Source organism: Eschrichtius robustus, chromosome 17 (genome assembly GCF_028021215.1).
Source record: "Eschrichtius robustus isolate mEscRob2 chromosome 17, mEscRob2.pri, whole genome shotgun sequence".
In the NCBI taxonomy this organism is placed as follows: domain Eukaryota; kingdom Metazoa; phylum Chordata; class Mammalia; order Artiodactyla; family Eschrichtiidae; genus Eschrichtius; species Eschrichtius robustus.
The window spans coordinates 28,892,488-28,913,433 of record NC_090840.1 but is presented as its reverse complement, the minus strand read 5'-3'; the positions used below and the strand labels follow the sequence as shown (position 1 = coordinate 28,913,433).

Here is a 20,946-nt window from a genome sequence, read left to right as displayed (position 1 = left end):
ATCAAAACCACAGTGAGGTATCACCTCACACCTGTTAGGATGGCTATTATCCAAAAGTCAGAATATAACAAGTCTTAGTGAGGATATGGAGAAAAGGGAGGCCTTATACACTGTTGGTGAGAATTTAAACTGGTGCAGCCATTATGGAAAATAGCATGGAGGTTCTTCAAAAAATTAAAAATAGAACTACCATAAAAGTGGGATCCAGCAATCCCAATTCTGGGTATATATCCAAAGGAAATGAAACCAGTATCTCAAAGAGATACCTGCATTCCCATCTACATTGCAGCATTATTTGCAGTATCGAGATATGGAATCAACCTAAATGTCTATTAATGCATGAATGGATTAAAAGGTTATAAATAAGTAAATAAATGCCACATCAGTCAGCCTAATAAAGAATGAAATCTGGCCATTTGTGACAAAATGGATGAACGTGGAGGAGATTATGCTAAGTGAAATAAATGGTGATATCACTTATATGTGGAATCTAAAAAAAGTTGAACTCATGGGACTTCCCTGGTGGTCTAGTGGGTAAAACTCCACACTCCCAATGCAGAGGGCCCAGGTTCGATCCCTGGTTGGGGAACTAGATCCTGCAAGCATGCCACAACTAAGAGTCTGCATGCCGCAACTAAAGATCCTGTGTGCCGCAACTAAGACCTGGTGCAGCCAAAATAAATAAATAAATATTAAAAAAAAAAAAGTTGAACTCATAGAAACAGAGAGTAGAATGGTGGCTACCAAGGGTCAGGAGTGGGGGGAATGTTGGCCAAAGGGTACAAGCTTTCAGTGATAAGATGAGTAAGTTCCAGAGACCTAATGTACAACATGGTGACTAAAGTTAAAAGTAATGCATTGTATACTTGAAGTTTTCTAAGCAAGTAGATATTAAGTATTCTCAACACACAAAAAAACAACTATATGAGGTGAAGGATATATTAATTGGCTTGACTGTGGTAATGATTTCACAATGTATAACAAAACATCACATTGTACATCTTAAATATATACAATTTTTATTTGTCAATTATACCTCAACAAAGCTGAAAAATAAAATATTGAGATTGAGAAAAAAAATAAATTAATGCAACTTTATCTTATGTGAACTTTACTATTCAACAGCAAAACTACAAAACACCTTATTTTTTCAGGCATTGTGTTAGATGTAGGCTTAAAAGCAAGCAAGATGAATAAGATACAGCCTGGTCTTCAAGGAGCTTAATATTTAGCAGAGGGGACACAGATGCATTTATAAAGCTACAGGAGAGAAGCAATATCTGAACAGATACCTGGAAGTCAACTCTGACTTCCCTGTATCTTCCCCAGACACTAAGTACTATATCCTAGTACTATACTACCTCTGTGTTACTTAGAGCCTTTTGACTAAAAACTCTTAACTAGTTTCAGTAAGAAAGGAGAATTTATTGACCCACATAACCAATTCAGAGGCTGGGGTGGCACTATTCCAAGGGACAGCTGAAACCAAGGATATGAATACCATCAGGTCTCTCTCTCTGATTCCCTACAGGCTGGTTTCAGTTTTTCCTATGGCAGGCTTCTTTGTAACATATGCCAGGGAGATGGGGAAGGCTATAAACATCTCTGACAGCAGTGAGAACCAAACAGAAAAGGTTACCTTTCTCTAGTTCAACTTAGAACTGAGCTCTGGGAAAGGCTCTGGTTAGTCCAATTTGGTTAATATGCCCACTCCATGCAGTGGTCACTGTGGCCATGTGGGCTAAGGCATATATTTACCCAGCCTGGGTCAGGGGCTCACCTCTTAACCAATATTATAGGCAGAGAGGCAGTTCATGACAGAACAGAAGTCGAGTGTTTGAAAAGGGGACAACGAATAGCAAAGGCATAGCCTCATGAAGGAATTTCTGAGCTAGGCAGCCACTCCAATGCGTACCTACTATAATTGCCAAGCCATAATTGAGAAAAATCCCTATACTCATCAGCCTCTATACTATAGTCATTTCTCCAATTCTTGTCCTCTTGCCTTTGAGAGTCGTCTCCAAACTGGTCTTCCTTTGTTCACTCTCTCAACTCTAGTTTGGTATGTTATATGAAAGAATATTGGACTTTATTCTGTGGACCATATGGTGGAAGGGGCAGAGAAGCTACCGATCAGTAAAATTAGAGAAATCCTCTAAAGCAAGAGATAAGGGCCTAAACTGATGCAACCGTTTGGGGATAGAGAGGAGATAGTTCAACACCTTTTAAGCAGAATGAAGACGGTATCAATATCAACTGGTTATGAAGTTTGAGAAAGAGAAAGGAAGCAAAAAAAATCATTCTGAAATTTCTAGCTTTGGTGGCTGACTGTATGGAACACCATTTATTAGAACAAAGAATACAGAATAAGGGAGCAGGAAAAAGTCAACCTAAGGACATGTTGATCTTAAGACACTTATAAGCAATGTAGACAAGAAACTTTTAGTAGATGATTAGATGGATAATTTGTTAATCAAGGAGGCCTATAAAACAGATAAAGATTTGGGAGCTTACTGGTTAGGTACTGAAAGCATAGTAGAGAAGATTCACTTTTTGAGATAATATATACTCACAGCATGGTACCTAGATGCTAGACCCTGTCTTAGGTATGAGGAAAACAGAGTCCCTACCAAGTCACATAAGGGAATATGAAGATTGGTGAGGACCTAATCCCCAAAAAATATTTGGGGTATAGATGAAAAAAGAATCAGAAAAGATTGAAGATGAATTTTCAAGAGAACAACAAATATGTAACACGGGAAACATGGCACAACAGCAGAGAGGTTAAAGAAGTATAAAGATGAGGTGTGTCCAAAGCTTTCCAATTAAAATAGAATTTGGCTAGCAACCCCAGACATAACTTTCTCTAATATTCCACTAGATAATATCTACAAAACAGAATAAAACAAAAATTCATACACATATGACGCTAAACAAGAGAAAACGCAGTGCCAAAATCAGGGAGGAATTTCAACAATAAGGCAAATGGAACTAAATTAAAATAATAACAGCTCTTAGAACACTCAGGCTTTGCCTTGCATATTTCTGGATTAAAAAAAAAAAAAAGGGAAGATATATCCTCTCTTTCATTGTCTGACTGTGACTCATTGAGTCACACAGTCTCTATAAATCTATCATTAAACTATGTTGGCTACCTAAGCACCTACTGCAAACAAAAGTGCTGTTTCTTCTGAGGTGGTCAGAGGACAGTTATTTTATCCATTCTGTTCCTTTACCCCTGTCCAGCACTGTCTTGTATAAGGCAAGTAGTTGGTGGGTAGTGGTGGTTTGGCTAGTAATAGCACAAAGCATCATAGCTTGAGTAATTACAGAGGTTTTCATGGAACACGTTCAGTATAGTAATTTTCCTTATATTCCATAAGTACAAAGAATCAGAGAATCAGGTAGTGAGGGGTAGAAAATACCACATCAGTACCACACAACTTTACTAGTTAAATGCTTAAAAGAACCTGGGAATTGGGCTGAGAGCTGTGTACGTCAACTTACTAATGAATGAAGATTGTAGAAAGGGAATTATCTACTGTATAAGCAGCTAAGAAATGGAACCAAGAGCAACTTCCTAAGCCCTATTTGTTGGCAAATACCAAGTCTAGAAACGCAGTGCTCATTCAAGGAGAAGAAGAGATAAAAATTGAAAGGAACCCCATGGAAAAAATCTTATAACCTTTTAAGGAAAGGCATAACTTTCGAAGTAATTGCCTATAGGAAACAGAAGAAAAAAGTTACTGTTATTTCAGAAAACCATTTGGTATTCTCACATATTGGAATAAGACAATCCTGTATTACATAATTTACTACAGAAAAAAAGAGATGAAACGGGAAATGGAATAAGATGGAATAAAAACATTAGAATTAAGAAACTTGGGTTATCTGGTACTGAAGCCCATTGTTGAGAAGAATATGCAACACAGAGACTGATTATGACCCAGAAAGCCTAAAGAAAAAGTGTGCAAAGCCCCATCCTTTACAGAAAAAGCCTGCCAATCCCAGCTCTACACTCTTCCTATTTTTTACTTATAATACTTTTTTTATTGATCTGACATCTCCCAGCTTGAGGGCTCAAATATCCTGAATCCTTTGTTAATGTAAAAAACTGACAAAGCTGTAAATCTTTAAATAAAATTAGTTCAAACTAAAACCACATACATAGTTTTTTTATCATACTACAGCTAGTTTAAACTAAGGCATTCCAGTTTCAAGTTCAGCATTCTTTGTGCTATGAGATAACTTATGGTTTACAGACTTTCCCCTTACCTATCTGTAGTAAGAAGAGCCAGGCTATGAATATCTTTTTTTTCATTTGCATGTTTATGCAGTTCATCAATATAATCCATAAGTTTCTTTTCAGTTTGTTCAGCTTTCCATCTCTTCTCTCTCTCTTGGTCTAGTTCCTCGACAAGTGCCTGAAAGAAAACAATATTGTTATGTGAACTTGGAAAAGTTACCTAACCTCTCACTGCCTCAATTTTCTCATTTATAATGTGGGAATAAGAGCATCTAATTCAAAGGGCTGTGGTGAGAATTAACCAAAAGAATGGAAGTAAAGCATGCAGAACGTGTCTGGCACAAAATAGCCACTCAATAAATGTTAGCTGCTATTATTATTGTCATAATGATTTTTATTATTTTCTAAATATTAAGGCCTTTATACCTGAGAATAAGGGGACAAAACCAACAGCATGAAAGGTGTGAAATGTTTCAAAAAGTAATCATACTATTGGAAGAATAGTGCACATTACAATCATAAGTATAACCAGTTGTTCACAGTAAAATAAGGGCAAGTTAATAAAAAATATAAAATAAATCAATGTGTGCTAAAGATTCTTAACAACATGTGAATGATTAAGGAAAATATTGAAGAATTTAAAAATTCTTGAATGTCTCTTAATCTGGAATCCATGGGTCCAAAACTGGGTTTCAGGAGAGCCCATGAATACCCTGAAATTATATACAACATTTTATGAGCTTCTCTAAGGAAGTTTCTCTGCAAAAACCCATAGATTTCCTTAGATATTTAAAGGAGTCTGAGACTCATAAGTTAGGAACCATTGCTTTAGGAAGAATTCAAAAATTCAGACATGTTTTCTCCTCCAAAGCATACAACAAAATGATTTCACTGAAATCTGATCTTAAATAAATGTGTAATTTCCATTCCTTTAAAAATTACAAAAATAGTAACATTACACAAAATCTGGAAATCAGGAAGGGGAAAATAACCCAACCGCAAAACCCATTAAAATTACACGAAATATTTTTTTGCTCATAAAAACATGCATAATTTTTCTGGGACTAACTTTGAATATAAAACTAAGATTATTCATATCCAATTTTTCTTAGTCTCTTAAATCATACCCGGTAAGTGGCATTTTCTGAGCTACCGTTGTTTACTTTAATTATTTCAGTCTTCTGCTTTTCTGATTCTTCTAATATATTATTGTTCACTAAAGATGATCTTACGTGTAATTCTTTAAAGAAAGGTTGTTTCATTTTACGATTACAACTGCAAAGAAAAAACCACAAAAAATAACTCAAAGAAATGTATAATACTTATAACTATTTTCCACAACTTAGGTAATGACAATCCAGCATAAGGAAAGAGAGCCTTTTATATAAATTTATATGAAAGTGCTGACTAAATCTGAGGCTGCAAGGCTGAAAAGTCAAATCTTTTGACATTAGAATAGTAAAAAAATATGACCATGAGATAGCTTTAAGAAAGAAGCCAGCAATATTAACTTCTGTGTGCCTTATCTGAATTTATAGAACTAAAAGAAGTACCTTATAAAAGCACTGTTGTTTTTACTGTGGTGCTTAATAGTTTGAATAGTTTTGGAATAATATGGGATTTTTGATCTTCGAGGAATTTTTCTATTGCATTCTTTTCTGTTTCCACAGTCACTTTCAGAAGTCACATCTGTGTCTCTTTTTGGTCTGAGATCTTTCTCAGGAACATTATCTATTAAAGAATTAGAAGTCTAGAATAAAAAAAACAAAGTTTTTTAAAAGTTCAATTCAGTATAAAAGAACATAATTTGACATTTTCTAAAATGTTATAACTTTTTACAAGATTAAAGATTTATAAACTAGGTATGTTTGGAATTAAAGACAAGATTCAACTTCTGGTATGGACAAGTAAGCTCCTATGAGGTTGATGCTCTCAAGATAACAATTACAAACCGGGAAAAAATACAAAGAAAACAACAACAAACAAACACTACTTGGAATCCTGGAAAGTGAACAAAAGTAGTCTTATTCTAGAGGAGCGTTGACACCTGGAAATATGACCAGAATGGATTGTTTCTGCTTTATGGCTTTTATCCTAAGAAAACAGCACAATCGGCACTACGTAGGGAGTCTTAAAACTCAGGTGGGAAACCCACAAACTTTTGGGTCTGAAGAATCTGAGGATAGTATGGAATAGACTGCAAGAAGCCCAGCAAAGGATTTGGAGGCCTATAGCAGCATCTAGATTCTCCACAAAGTAACATTCACATTGTCCAGGACAAAATCCAAAATTACTCACAATAGGGAGAACCAGGAAAATATGACCTATTCTCAAGAGAAATGACAATCGATGGAGACCTGAGAGGACCTAAATGTTCAAATAAGCAGAGAAGAACTTTACAACAGTGATCATAAGTATGCTCAATGATATAAAAAATGCTTATCATGAATGAAAAGGAAATTCAGCAGAGAAGTAAAAATTATTTAAAAAAATGGAAATTTTACAACTGAAAAATACAATGTCTAAAGTAAAAATTGAGTGGCTGGACTAATACAGAACGAGGTGATAAAAGAAAGAATATGTAAACTTGAAGATAGTTCAGTGGACTTATTCAATATGAAGAATACAGAGAAAAAAAGTTGATAAAACGGACAGAGCATCAGGGGATTGTGGGACACATCAAAAGGTCTAAATGGAATTTGAAAAAAGAGAAAAGAGAGAATGGGACAGAGAAATATTTGAAGCAATGATGTCCAAAAATTCCAAAATTGAGTAAAAACATAAATTTACATTGCATAATGATAAAAGAGTCACTTAAATAGGAAGAAAAAGTAGTCATAAATGTGTATGTGCTTAGTAAGAGAGCTTAAAAATATGGCAAGCATATGTTGAGAGAATTAAAGGAAGAAGTAGACAAATCCACAATCATAGTTTAAGAATCTAATATCTCACATGCAACTGATAGAACTAGACAATAAACATCAGTAAAATTAAAACTGTTGCTTATCAAAAGACCCTTAAGGAAATGAATATGCAACCCACAGATTGGGAGAAAATATATTTGACAAAACATTAGTATTCAAGATATAAAATGAATTCCTATAACCCACTAATAGACTAATCACTCAATAAAAATATGGGCAAAATTTCTGAGCACTGCACAAAAGATTCAATAAGTACATGAAAAAGTGCTTAACATCACTGATCATTAGTGAAATGCAAATTAAAGTCACAATGAATACCAGTATACACCCACTAGAATGGCTAAAATAAAATCAATGCTAACACCAAACACTGGTGAGGATATGGAACGACTGGAACAGTCAGTTATACATTGTTGGTGGGAATAAAATGGAACAATCACCTTAGGAAAGCTCTGGCAGTTTCTCATATAACTAAACAAACACCTACCCTATAATCTAGAAATTCTAGTTCTAGCTATTTACTGAAGAGAAATGAAGACCTAAGTTCACAAAAAGACTTGTACTGTAATGTTCATAGCAGTTTTATCCACAAACCTGGAAAGAACCCAGTGGCGTATCAAGAGGGATAATGGAAAAATAAACTGTGGTATACTCATACAACGGAATACCACGCAGCAATAAAAACAAACTACTGATACACATAATAATGGACTGATTTCAAGGTTATTCTGAGTGAAAGAGGCCTTACACAAAAGAGTATATATACTGTATGATTCCACTTATATTAGGTTCTGGAAGGAGTATTAAATAATCTATGGTCAAAAAAAATGAGAAAAGTGATGGTGAGGGTGGGGAGTGCAGGAGAGGAATGCCTGTGAGCAGCAGCATGAGGGAACATTTTAGGACAGTGATGCTTACCTTCATAAAAGTTTGGGTAACAGGCCTATGTACTGTCAATTCAGGGAATACACACATCTCTATTTTACATCAAAAGTAAAAAAAAAAAAAAGAAAAAGTAAAAGTAAAAAAAACTGTAAAAATATACTGAACTATAATGATATGATGCGCAGGCTTAAGTATTTAGGGGGAAGTATACTGATACGTGTGATTCACTTTAAAATGTGTCATAAAATAAGATAGTTTGATAAATGAGTAGATGGATAGACACATGATGAAATAAGTATAGTAAAATGTTGATGGTGGAATCTAGTTGGTGGGTATACTGCTAATTCACTAAGAAATTCTCTTAAATTTGCTCGAAGTTTTAAAATGTTCATAATAAAACGGTGGGGGAAAAATGAAAACTTAAAGACAAAACAGCCTTTCACAGAGAGAATTCTCAAAATCAGTGTAACAATTATAAGTCCAGTAATTAAGAACAATAACCATCATTATATTATAGCACATTTTCAGTAACTTTATGACTTCACTTATAATTTAAGTGTATATATCAACTGAAATTCAAATTGTATGTTTACCCTTTATACCAAGTAAGTTAGCAAACAAGAAGTCCTTCTCCTAAACATTTTTTATATGCATAGCAACAAATCATCCTTTTTCCCCCAGAGAGCTAGACTCCTATTCTTATTTATAAAGTAGGAAGAATTATCACTAACTGCATAAGAAGCATGACAGTGGAAAGAATATCAGATTGGATATCAGGACATTTGGGTTTGAAGTTCAACTCTGCCTCACTAAAATAAACGACTCTTAAATAAACTGAGTTTCTTTTCTATAAAACAAGAACAACGATATATTAATCCCTATCTACTTGATTGAGTTACTGTGAGAATGAAATGAGGATGGCATAAGAGAAGCTGAAAAGTTCACTTCAAATTTAGGTTATTAAGCTTAAATCTAAGTTCTGACATTGAGAAAGAAGAGTGAGCCATTCTAAGATGGAAGATGAAACCTGAAGAGATGAAGAGCCTAGTATCTCAGTAATATATCAATGATGTCAAAGAATGCATCTGCCAGCATTCTTGTCCCAGTTCTACCACAATCTACCTCTGTGGCCCAAATTGAAATCTCTAGGGATTTTTGGCACACAGAATCCTTATAGTCTTATTCACGCACCCACCTAAGGTAGACCTCATGTTTATCAAGCATTGCTAATGTTATAGCTAAGACGATAGTTCAGGATTATTAAAAACCCATTGAACCATAATCATTCCATAAGCATTTTCCACTACCCACCATTTTCAGAAAAAATTTAAATATTAAAATTCAACTACAAATTTCTAGGTCAAACTGACTTTTGTCTAATAGCCTTTCAGGCCTATCCCACAGTCTTTCTCCCCCATGTCCAGGTAGGGGATAAAGGAAAAATCCATTGCATTCTGGGAGGTGTAGTGTTTAAGGAAACAACTGTCAGTATAGATCAGAGCAAGAATGCTAGAGAGAAGGTTGGAGACTCAAATAGTAGAAAATTCTAGGAATTACAGATCATCCACATAGTTCAAAGATTTCTAAAAACCAGAGAACCAGTAGCAGGCGTAAAAAAGGATTAGTATTTCAAGAAAGCAGAGGTTATTTGGTAAGGGTCTGCTGCAAACAGGAATTGAAGCAGGAATTATATAAAATAACTTGCCATTTAGCTATAGGTTATAGAAGTGGTTTTGACCATGAAACAACTGAAGAGAAAGTAGAGGCCAAAAGTAGCTCACGTATCCTCTATGTTAATAAGCACTGAATCCAAAGAGTTCTATTTACTTGAAATAAAAGGTGGGTGGGTGGAAATAATGTGAAGTACAGCAGAACAACAAAGGAATTACATAATGAAGATTTGAAGGAGGACATTAAGGAAAATGAGTGAAAAAAGTATGTTTTTTCTACCGCTACTACAATAGAATCCTATTTTAAAGAAAAAAAAAATAAATATACACACCAATGCAATAAATATAGATTGTTTCTGGTGGGTCAGCTTGTATGCAATTTTATTGCACATTTTCTTACTATTTTTTTCTTCAACAAACACATTGCTTAGAAAAGTAGGAAAAATATTTACTTCATTGAGAAGCTGTAAAATTTGGTCATCTAATTTCTGAAGTTTCATCTCATTCTGAAAATCACTTTCATTATTAACTTTCTCTGGCTCAGAAGAAGGACACACAGATATAAAGGATGCCAAACCAGTATCTGCTGGTGTACTTGCAAAGTGATCCAAGGGAGCTACTTCATCGATAGGTGGTGTTACCACTGGCATACTGTCAATGATCTATGACACAGAAACAAACCAAAATCCTTTAAATTTACATTTATTTATTAATTAAAATTTGAAGGTATCTTTTATATTAGAAAAAAAAAAACTGTACTATACCTCATCTTCACTTATATTTAGGGGAGAGTCAGAAGAAACGAAATTATCCAAAAGACCTTCAAAGCACTGTAGGCGTGATGAGTTTATTTCTGCCATATTTACTGGTTCACCAAATATGTTCTTACAATCTAGGATTCTAAGCTGTGGCAAAGTCTGGAGCATAACAGCTCTGTACCCTTGGAAACAAATCATTCAAAATGAAAACTCAAGCATAGAAAGAAAGGTTAATTATTTCTAGAACGAAGTAAATTTATCAGCTACCAGATATATCACCTGAATGATAAAATTAGTCCTGGAATGCAACTAATAAACGTGTAATAAAAAACTACTTAGTTCTTCTCCAGTACATAATCATTAAATACAAAACAAACAAAACACTACCCCCCCCCAATCCCTCCCAAACAACCCTCCTGATGAAAGTCAGAAAGTTAAAATATCATCATTTCTGGATCTATCTTTCATAAAATTGCTGTAAAGCTATAAATGCATGAAACCAGTGGCAATTTATTCCAGACAGAAAGCCAAACATATCTCTTGTTTATTTGTAATATGATTAGTATAGATGTAAATCAGGATGATGAGAATAACAATCAGAGAAGCAAGAATTTTGCCAGTGAGGCCTAAACATTAACAAACTTAAACATTCCTGCTTTCTCCTCTTAAATTCCATATAACTAGGATTAAAACAATCAATCAAGTATTTAAGAATATGTTTATTTTCCCTAATTACATATGAGAAGTCTGGCAAATTAACATTAATTTGGTGTTTAGGCTAATAGAAACACTTCAATTTTGATAAATTTTAAAACCAAGTAAAATAAAGTGGTTGGAAGAACTACAAAAGAAAGAAGTCTGGCAAATTCATGTTAGAAATTTTGAGGAAAGAAAAGTAATTTCAGTAATAATTCTGGGGGGAGGGCAACTGTGTTCAGAGAAATACCTCATCTAGGAAAGAAAATGAAAAACAAAGGTTCAGACTATAGGAACTAGAGGTTCTTGAGACGAGATTATTGGGAAAAAAAATCCAACTTGTGGGTCAATAAATTTAAGTTGTCTTAGGAATAAGGTTTTTTTTCCCAAGAAAAGAGTTTCCCCCCAAAATGGAAATCTGCTCTGATTTTTAGGGAGACTCTATCATTATATGGGCTTAGGAAAATAGTGGATCTCAAATCTAATACACTCTTCTGCAAAGTAAAATTATCAAAATAGGTTTCCATTCTGGCAAAAGCCTTCTCATAGCTGCATATTAATGAGAACACAGCCTCTGCAGCCAACTTCTACCCAAACACATCTTTAGAATGTATATTCATATTCTACGTTTGTAACTTATTGTTGGGTTAAGCAATTTGAGATAAGTGAGTTCTAGAAATGGCAGTCTGGTCTGCTTTATCTTTGCCAACCTCAATGATTTTGAATTAGGTCAAATGGCATTTCAGCAGCATCGTCTATATATCTTGTATCTTAATAAGTTTAAGCTCATATTAAGTTTAAGCTTTCTTCTTAAAAAAGTCATTTACTTGTTAATAATTTAACACATTCACATGGTATAAAATTCAAAAGGTACTCAGTAAAAAGTTTTCCTAACATTTCCTGATTCCCAGATGCCCTTTTCTCATTTCCTCATCCCTACCTACCTAATACTGAAGTTAGCCACTATTATCAGTTTTTTGTGTATCCTTCTAGATATTTTATATATATATACTCAGCAAACACACACACACACACACACACACACGTGTTATCCTTTGCACACAAATGGGAGCGTACTATACACAATGTTTCGCAACTTGCTTTTCTTTCTCTTAACAGTAGTATATCTTGGAGATAACTGCTTATCAGTAGCTAAAGAGATTCTATATTCTTTTTTATGGCTGCTTAGTATTATACTATAAGAATATATCATAAGCACAATTTAATTTTGAGGCATTCACTTATCAAATATAAAACTGTCTAAAGAGAATTACTTATCTCTTCAGCTTGTATTCCTCTTTTAACAGCAATTTAGTTTGTCTTAATAAAATAATTTATTTGCAATTATACTTTTCCAAATACATAATAAAAAGTTGCAAAGCTTAAGACAAATTCAAGGAGGTCATAAATACAAGTTGCAGGAAATAAAAGAGCTCTGAAAATCAACTGTTACAAAAAGTATTAAATTAATCGATCATACCTGGTAAATGACAGACAGGATTATCTTCTCCATTTTTCTCCAAAATAAGATTAGTCAAGAAGTGCAATCCTACTGTACACTGAAGTAGGTGATGGATACTATCTATACAATTACTATGTAGGTCAATATATCTAAGTTTATGTTTAATTCCATGAAGGGGCATCAAACCTGCAACAGGAAAACAATTTTTTTGATGTCACAACAGTAATTTTTCTAACAGCTAACTAAAAATAATTTTTATATAAGTTGTATTTCAAGAGGCAAAGGAGTAGCATTAATAAGACCCTTCTGTAAACAGCTATATCTAATGAACAGGGTATCAGCAAAGTCAATTGTTGTTTTGAAGAAACAAAGGTTTGGCATCGCTTTGAGGCCTTAGCCCAGGGGTACCTGGGCTCTGTTTAAACAAAACAAATGAGCCTCCCCAGGCCCATGTACTTTTTTTTTTTTTTTTTAAACATCTTTATTGGAGTATAATTGCTTTACAATGGTGCATTAGTTTCTGCTTTATAACAAAGTGAATCAGTTATACATATACATATGTTCCCATATCTCTTCCCTCTTGCATCTCTCTCCCTCCCACCCTCCCTATCCCACCCCTCTAGGTGGTCACAAAGCACAGAGTTGATCTCCCTGTGCTATGCGGTTGCTTCCCACTAGCTATCTATTTTACGGGCCCATGTACTTTTATGAGAATAAGAATAAAGCAATGGCTTTAGGCTCTCAATCAACACATTATTTTAAATTAGGAGACATAAGCTAACACTCCAATTTCATTGGTTTGAGCATAAAATAAATATAAATAGCACCCATTTGATTTAGCTCCCTGGTAACATTTCTTGCATGAGATTATCTAGAGCATGGTAATGTTAGAAACTAGGTTTGTAGCAGAGGCTACTGGTTCCTGGCACATCTCCCTGGCCAGCCTGACTTCAGCTGCAGCTGTGGTGGACAGGGGCCATGCCTCAGAATTTTCTTCAAAATGGAGCTTGTTGAGCAAGAGTTTAGCTCAGAAGTGTGAAGGAGTTAACACCTCCAGGAACCCCTCAACAAAAGGAGAATCATCCATGGCTGAATGCCCTAGCCTTCCTTCTTTTGGAAGGGCCATTCTGAGATACACTCTACACTGTTCAGATGAAGGTCTTATTTTTCAATTTTGCCTAGTTTAGTACTCTCCATGTATAAATTCAACTTTACTCACCTTTTTTTTTTTTTTTTTTTTCCCCTTCAATTTCTTCAACCTGACTGGAATACTCTTCTCTCCTCAATGATCTTTATCATATCTGGCTAACTTCTACTCATCTGTTTTACAGGGTTGCCTCTTTTATTTTCTTCATAGTCCTCATCACTAACTTCTGTTCATCTGTCACACCCTCAGAAAAGTCTCTGACCACTCACTACAGGATCAGATTTCCTGTCAAGCATTCTTATGAGTACTCAGCATTTCTTCTTAATTTACCATCACATTTCTAAGTTCCTGTTCCATGTTACTGGTTCTTTCTCTTATGTTGCAGCTTCATGTCCCTTTTATGTTTTGATTTTAAAGTGCCCCAGGGCGCATTCCTGGTCGCCCCCTTCTCTATTCATACACTCTCCAGAATCTCCTATAGTGTCAAGGCAACAAACACCACTGATGTGCCAAACCTGCAACACCACCCCTGATGCCCTACCCCAAACCCGCAGGTCACACACACACACACACACACACACATATATCTAATAGGGCTCTCGAATTTAAGATAGGATCCTTCATTCTTACCCCTTCATCTCTAAACCTGTTCCTCCTCCAGTCTTCCCCATGTCAGGAAATAGTACCATCATCCACCCGTTACTACAAAGAAAACTCTTAATTATCTTTGATACCTTTTCCCTTCATCTCCTCATCTCAATCCATCAGCAAGTTCTATGAACTCCACATGCAAAACATAATGTATGTACTCCTCTATATTGTTTCCCTCCTAGTCCAAGTCTCCATCATCTCTCATCCAGACCACTGGAATAGCTTCTTGTCACCTGACTTTCACCCCTGTCCTACTGAAGTCCATTCTTCACCTACTCAGCAGCCAAAGTGATCCTTTAAACAGATGTATTGAGTCACTTACTTGTTTAAAGCCTTCCAATGGTTTCCTATTGTACTTAGAATAATATGCAAACTTTTTACCCTGCTTATGAAACTGTACGTGATCTCACTTTTGCCTGTTTTGTTATCTCTTTTCTTAGCACATTAATCCCTCATTTGCTATGCTCTAGCCACAAGCAGCCTTCTTTCTGCCTTTATCATGGCAAGCTTGATCACGCCCTAGTGTTTTTGCATGTTCTTAATTGTATGAACTGTCATTATTTACTTACTGAAGTGTTTCTGAACATATAAAATATTATCATTCTAAGAATTATCTATTAGAACTTAATAAGTTTGCAGAAAATATATACAGTAGAGTTTGATGTGCTTTAACAAACATATACGGTTACGTAACCCCTACAATGGAGATACAGAACATTTTCATCACCCAAATCACTGTGTCCCTATGTAAATCAATCTTCTCTCCTCATCTTCAACCCCTGGTAACTAATGATCTCATTTCTGCCCCTGTATCTTTGGCTTTGTCAGAATATCGTATACATGGAATCATACAGTGTAATCTTTTGTGTCTGGCTCCTTTCACTTAGCATAATTCTTTTTAGATTTATCTATGTTGCTGCATATATCAATAGTTCATTCCTTTTTATTGCCAAGTAGTATTCCATCCTGTGGATGTATCACAATTTGTTTATCCATTTACCAGGTAATAGACAAATGGGTGGTTTCTAGTTTTTGGAGATTATGAATAATCATATAAACATGATTATATTAAAAAGTGATATAATCATATTAACATTCATGTACAGGTCTTTGATTAGACATGTTTTCATTTTTCTTAGGTAAACAACTAGAAGTAGAAATGCATGATTATATGCTAAGTATTTGTTTAACGTTATAAGAAACCTTCAAACTGTTTTCCAAAGTAGCTTTACTATTTTGAATTCTACCAGCGATGTATGCAAGTTCTAGTTGCTCCACAATCTCACCAGCGGTTTGTATTTTAAGTTTTTAAAAGTATATCTATTCTCGGAGGTATGAAGTGGATCTCATTATGATTTTACTTTGCATTTCCTTAATTACTAAGGATGCTAAACATTCTTTTTATCATGGGCTTGTTTGCAACTTGGATATCCTCTTGGAGAAGGGTCTGCTCAAATCTTTTGCTTATTTTTTTGGGGGGGTTTGACATGATCTCATTTATTTGTTTTACTTCCCCACTACAATGTAAGCCTTGTGATAAGAACTTTATCTATTTGTTGTTATTTTTTCATCACTAAAGAAGTAAATGAATGAACTATATTATCCAAAATTCACATATTTCAGTTAAGGAAATTGCATCCAAAGAACAATATACTTTGCTCAGCATCACACAGCAGAGACAGAGCTACAGTTAATACTCAATTCTAATACTTTCACATTTTGGGGGAAAAAGGTTTTTAAAAATTAAAATACTGTTGCTACCTTGGTTAAGGGTAGGGACTAGGTCATTGTATTTTATTTTTTTGTGTACTAAATACCTGGCGTAGGGTCGTATTTTTCTAGCAGGGGAGAAAAACAAACAAATGAATAAGACTGTTTCAAATATTGATAAGGATTATGAAGATAATTAGAGAAATTCTGCTAGTTCTGACAGATAATTTTAAAAATTATCATAAAACTCCGTTCATTTTATCAGTGTATCACTTTAATCAATTAAAAGATTAACAATTTTTAACCTTCTTATATATGGTAAAGTCAAAAAGAAAATAAAAAAAAATCCTGGGACTTCCCTGGTGGTCCAGTGGTAAAGAGTCCACCTTCCAATGCAGGGGATGCGGGTTCGATCCCTGGTCAGGGAACTAAGATCTCACATGCTGCGGGGCAACTAAGCTCGTGTGCCACAACTACCGAGCTTGCGCGCCTCAACTAGAGAGCCCGCATGTCGCAAACTGCAGAGCCCATGCGCTTTGGAACCTGCGTGCCACAACTATGGAGCCCACATGCCACAGCTAGAGAAGAAAAACCTGCACGCCACAGCTAGAGAGAAGCCCACACACCACAACAAAAGATCCCGCAAGCCTCAACTAAGACCTGACACAGCCAAAAAAATAAATTAAATAAATAAATAATAATAAATCTTTAAAAGAAAAAAAACCTTGATTGTTAATTTGCTATAGCCTTTGGAATGCTATATACCTACACTGTCCAATACGGTAGCACTAGCCACATGTGGCTTTTTAAATTTAAATAAAAATTTAATTAAAATTAAATAAAATTACAAATTCAGTTCCTCAGTGTACTAGCCACATTTCAAGGGCTCAAAGGCCATATCTGTCTACTGACTGCCGTACCAGATAGCACAGATACAGAATATTTTCATCATTGTAAAAAGTTCTCCTGGAACTATTCCTCTCTACATAATAGTATATTAATTATCTAAGATTAAAACATTATTCTCCCAAAGTAGGTTCTTTCTAACCAAGTTTTTTCTGTTACTGATTACTCTGGTTTTTATTCCTAGTTTTTTATCCAGCTGTAGCTTTAGCACCAACAAAAACCAAATATGACTGAGAAACACCCTCTAGATAAGATTTTTGGTCAAAAATTGGATTACTCAGTTCTTCAATATGCATAGCTCAGTCTAACTCATTATACGTGGCAAATACTCAGCATTATAGAAAACATAAGCATATCTACTTACCACTAAGATCATTTATGTGGTTATAAGATAAATTCAGTCTAGTCAGATTAGTTAGTGCTTCAAGTCCTAAAATAAAATAAAGCCATTATAAGATTCAAATAATCAATTAATTAGAGTTATATGGTATTACAATACTATTTCAGACTGCTCTGAAGCAAATCTACAGTCTGATAACAATGAAATCAATTCTGTTGGTATTTTACAAAATAATTTTTTAAAAATTGATAATTTTTCCAGAAGAAAACTTTTTATATAGAGTTTTAGGGTCAGTTTTGAAGTTTATGATAATACTTATCCCATTCTTTTGGGAAGAAGATGAAAAATGGACTTAAATCAGCTCCCCTATGCAAAGTATTAGATGAAAATCACTTACAAACCTTCTATTCTTGTGATCAAATTGCAGGACAAGTTTAAAGTACGTAGTTTTGTCAGTGTGTTTAGCCCTTCAATTTGACTTATTTGATTAGATGACAGATCTAAATGTTGTAAATTCCAAATGTGATCAATGGCTTTGATCTTCGTGATGTTATTGCAATGAAGATTGATGGCATGAAGGGCTGAATCTAAGGATAACTCTGATATGCTACAAAGGAAAATATATATTATCAAAAACAAGTAAAAAATGGATTAAAAATCATGACCAAATAACTAAAATTAACCAAACAGCATGTAGATAGTAAGTATGTGCTCTATTCATTCTATAATAAAATTCTTCCTACTTGTGGTAGCCTTGAAATGTCTCATAAGGTACAGTGCTTCTTACAACTAACCAGTATTTTGGACCATTATCAAGAGAGGCAAGGGATACCGGGCATTTCTAGCTTTTATATGCAAACAAAGTCATCAGCACTGAGTGAAAGCAGTTATTTGTAAAGTCAGTTCCTAGAATCATAACACCCCAAGATCAATTTTGCTGTGTTACTTGAGTAAATGAATTACCACCCCAAGATCAAATCTGCACTCTACCACTTTTGCTGTGTTACTTGAGTAAATGAATTACCTGTTTCCTCTGCCCATTTAATCCTCAGAACAACTCCAAGCAGTAGGTATCAAAGGATGCCACGGTTTACAGAAATTAAATAACTTGTCCAAATTCTTGTAGCTATTACCAAATTGAGCCAGTATAAATACAGATCTGGCACTAGAGTTTACAATCTTATTCTCTTCACTGTCTGCTATGACTGTTTAACCCAGAATGTAGTTGATTTCAAAATAAACCACTAGTTATTGCTATTCGTAGTGCAACAGTCCCTGTCCTCCCTTGCTGAAATTTGGAAAGCATCTCCTCTAAATGGAACTCATCTCTTCATGCTGTCAATTACTGCTATTTTTAACTGGAACCTCTTCTGAAGATAGGAGTTCCAGGGATATAAACTACAGTGCACATAATTCAGAGATGCTTGAACTGGGACACACAATGTCATTGGCATCTGTTCTATGTTCTATAGCAGCTATAGTAAAGCTGTAGGAAATATAGTAGCAGGAAAATGAGAAGTTTAGCAGTCAGGGAGTAAAGGGAAAACAAGGAATTCAAGTTTGCTTCCAAATTTGCATTAAGAATCTCAAATTTAAAATTAAAACACGAAAAGTATGAATATGACATAAGGTCATTCAACTTATCCTTTAGTCTTCAGACTGAAGCACATAAGAACCCCTGGCAGAAAATGATAAAGCATTACTAAATTTCAAACTAGCAATCTCTAAATGTGACTGTTTTAAATATTTTCCAATTATCTGGCTTCTGTCATTTACTGAGCTATTATTTAGTTCCAGACTTTATGCTATTAACACATGCTCTTAATGACAGCCATCTATTTTCTGAAGCATTTCGGTTTCTGGAAATTAGTATTGTGCATATAATATAGTATAGTCGAAAAAGCAGACAGTGAAATTAGATAGAAATGGTTTTGAATTCAAACTTAATCCAGCTGCATGATGTTGGGAAAATTATAAAGATCCTCTGAATCTCAGATCTGTCCGGCATAAAATTACTACCTTGCAGAATTGTTGTGAAGATTTGTGATAATATATGTAACATGGATACACAAATGGCATTCAGTAAATGGCAGCTATTATTAAATATAAATATAAATATTCTTTTGAAAAACACCTTCCTGGGGCTTTCTGGCAAATTTTAGATCAGGATCCAGAACAAGTTGCTTTAATTATCAGCAAGGTGCACAGAGAGAGCAGGCAACAAAGGAACAGTGTGTGGAAAGGCACAGAGAAGCCTACTATGGAACTGCCCGCATGTAGCTTAGTGTGGCTAATCACAGGGTGTAACCGGAGAAAGGTTAAGAGGTAAGACTGAAAAGGCAGAGAGGGACCAATCAGCAACGCAGAACCAAGAGCCTAGTATCGTGAACAAATTTGGACTGCATGAAAGAGGAAAGCGGTGAACTAAATATGTTATGTTTAGTATTTTCAAGAAGTATAACAGTATTTGTATCACAGGGCTCTGCAAAGTAGAAATTAGACCAGGAGCTAAGAGAATCAAGGCAAAACCAATGAAGAGCAGCAAACTCTTGCTTTACGGTTGCCAGAGATACTACTTTGCCACTTTCTGTCATAGAGAAAGAGCAAAGAAGAGAGGACAGAACCCGCGAAGACCAACAATTACAGGGCAAGCAAAGAAATAATTGCCAGTAAAGAAAGGAGAACCAGCGAAGAAGGGAGGATGGTCAAACGCCGGCAGGGAACCAGGACGTGGGGCAGTTTCCAGGGTGCTCATTAGTCCCTGGAGGAAAGGAAAGGGGGCTCGCTGGATTTGGATCTGGCACTTCAGCAGCGCAGTTGTGGCGGAGAACGGCGGGCGACAGCCAGACGCCTTTGTGTGCGGTCTCCGTAAAGCTGCCCCGCGCCTCCGTTCCACCGACACCGCCCGCTGCCCACGGCCCCTGCCCACGGCCCCTGCCGTGCGGTCTCCGGTAAAGCTGCCCTTTACCTCCGCAGGCCTTTGTCCATGAAGCACAGATCCCCGCAGCTGCTCTCGCTGTCCTCATTCTCGACTTCCGCCTCCAGCTGCGCCTCCATGGCACCGGCGACGCGGAGCTGGGTCTTAACCCGCGCCCAGCGCTGGGTCGGAAAGGCCGGAATACGCCTCCCGGGTGCGCGGAAGTCCGGCCCTAGGGGGCGGCCGAGGACCCTCCCTCCAACCGACAGCCGGCACTTTCCCGCCCCGACGGTGTCGCAAAGCCAGAAGCCTGAGCTTCCCCAACGAGGGCTTCCCTCCCTTTTACGGTATCTACGGCGCGACTCCCGAGCCTTGCCGTAAAGCGAAGCATTTTGCCTGGCCTTTGGTGGTTGGGGAAGGAATGGGTCTTACCTTTGTGGCTCTTCTGTATGATTTTTGCATTGTAAGCGACTGACTTCTGAAGGCGATTTCACAGCAGTTTGTTTTTACAGACCTATAGTCTTACACACCTATAAGTTGTTCCCCCAGGTTATTGCGTCTACTGGATGCCTTACTTGTGCCAGGCACCTCCCTATGCAGTGAGGAATAAGATGAAGACCATTCTCGTTCCTGG

The 20,946-nt window shown here is 35.9% G+C and overlaps 1 protein-coding gene across 2 annotated transcripts in view; it reads right to left on the bottom strand.

The window, feature by feature from the left end:
• Nucleotides 1–20,587, bottom strand: part of LRRCC1 (leucine rich repeat and coiled-coil centrosomal protein 1) — a 35,071-nt gene extending 14,484 nt beyond the window's left edge. The window contains exons 1-9 of one of the 2 annotated variants that reach the window (XM_068525977.1): nucleotides 20,364–20,587; nucleotides 17,797–18,002; nucleotides 17,420–17,485; nucleotides 12,660–12,827; nucleotides 10,490–10,665; nucleotides 10,178–10,387; nucleotides 5,800–5,996; nucleotides 5,374–5,521; nucleotides 4,276–4,424 (exon numbers count right to left, since the gene is read on the bottom strand). In XM_068525977.1, coding sequence (XP_068382078.1) covers nucleotides 4,276–4,424; nucleotides 5,374–5,521; nucleotides 5,800–5,996; nucleotides 10,178–10,387; nucleotides 10,490–10,665; nucleotides 12,660–12,827; nucleotides 17,420–17,485; nucleotides 17,797–18,002; nucleotides 20,364–20,452 — 1,409 coding nt within the window. In that variant the 5' untranslated portion in view covers nucleotides 20,453–20,587. The remainder of the gene's footprint in view (nucleotides 1–4,275; nucleotides 4,425–5,373; nucleotides 5,522–5,799; nucleotides 5,997–10,177; nucleotides 10,388–10,489; nucleotides 10,666–12,659; nucleotides 12,828–17,419; nucleotides 17,486–17,796; nucleotides 18,003–20,363) is intronic. The other variant, XM_068525976.1, reaches the window with a different exon arrangement.
• Between the last annotated feature and the right edge of the window lie 359 nt (nucleotides 20,588–20,946).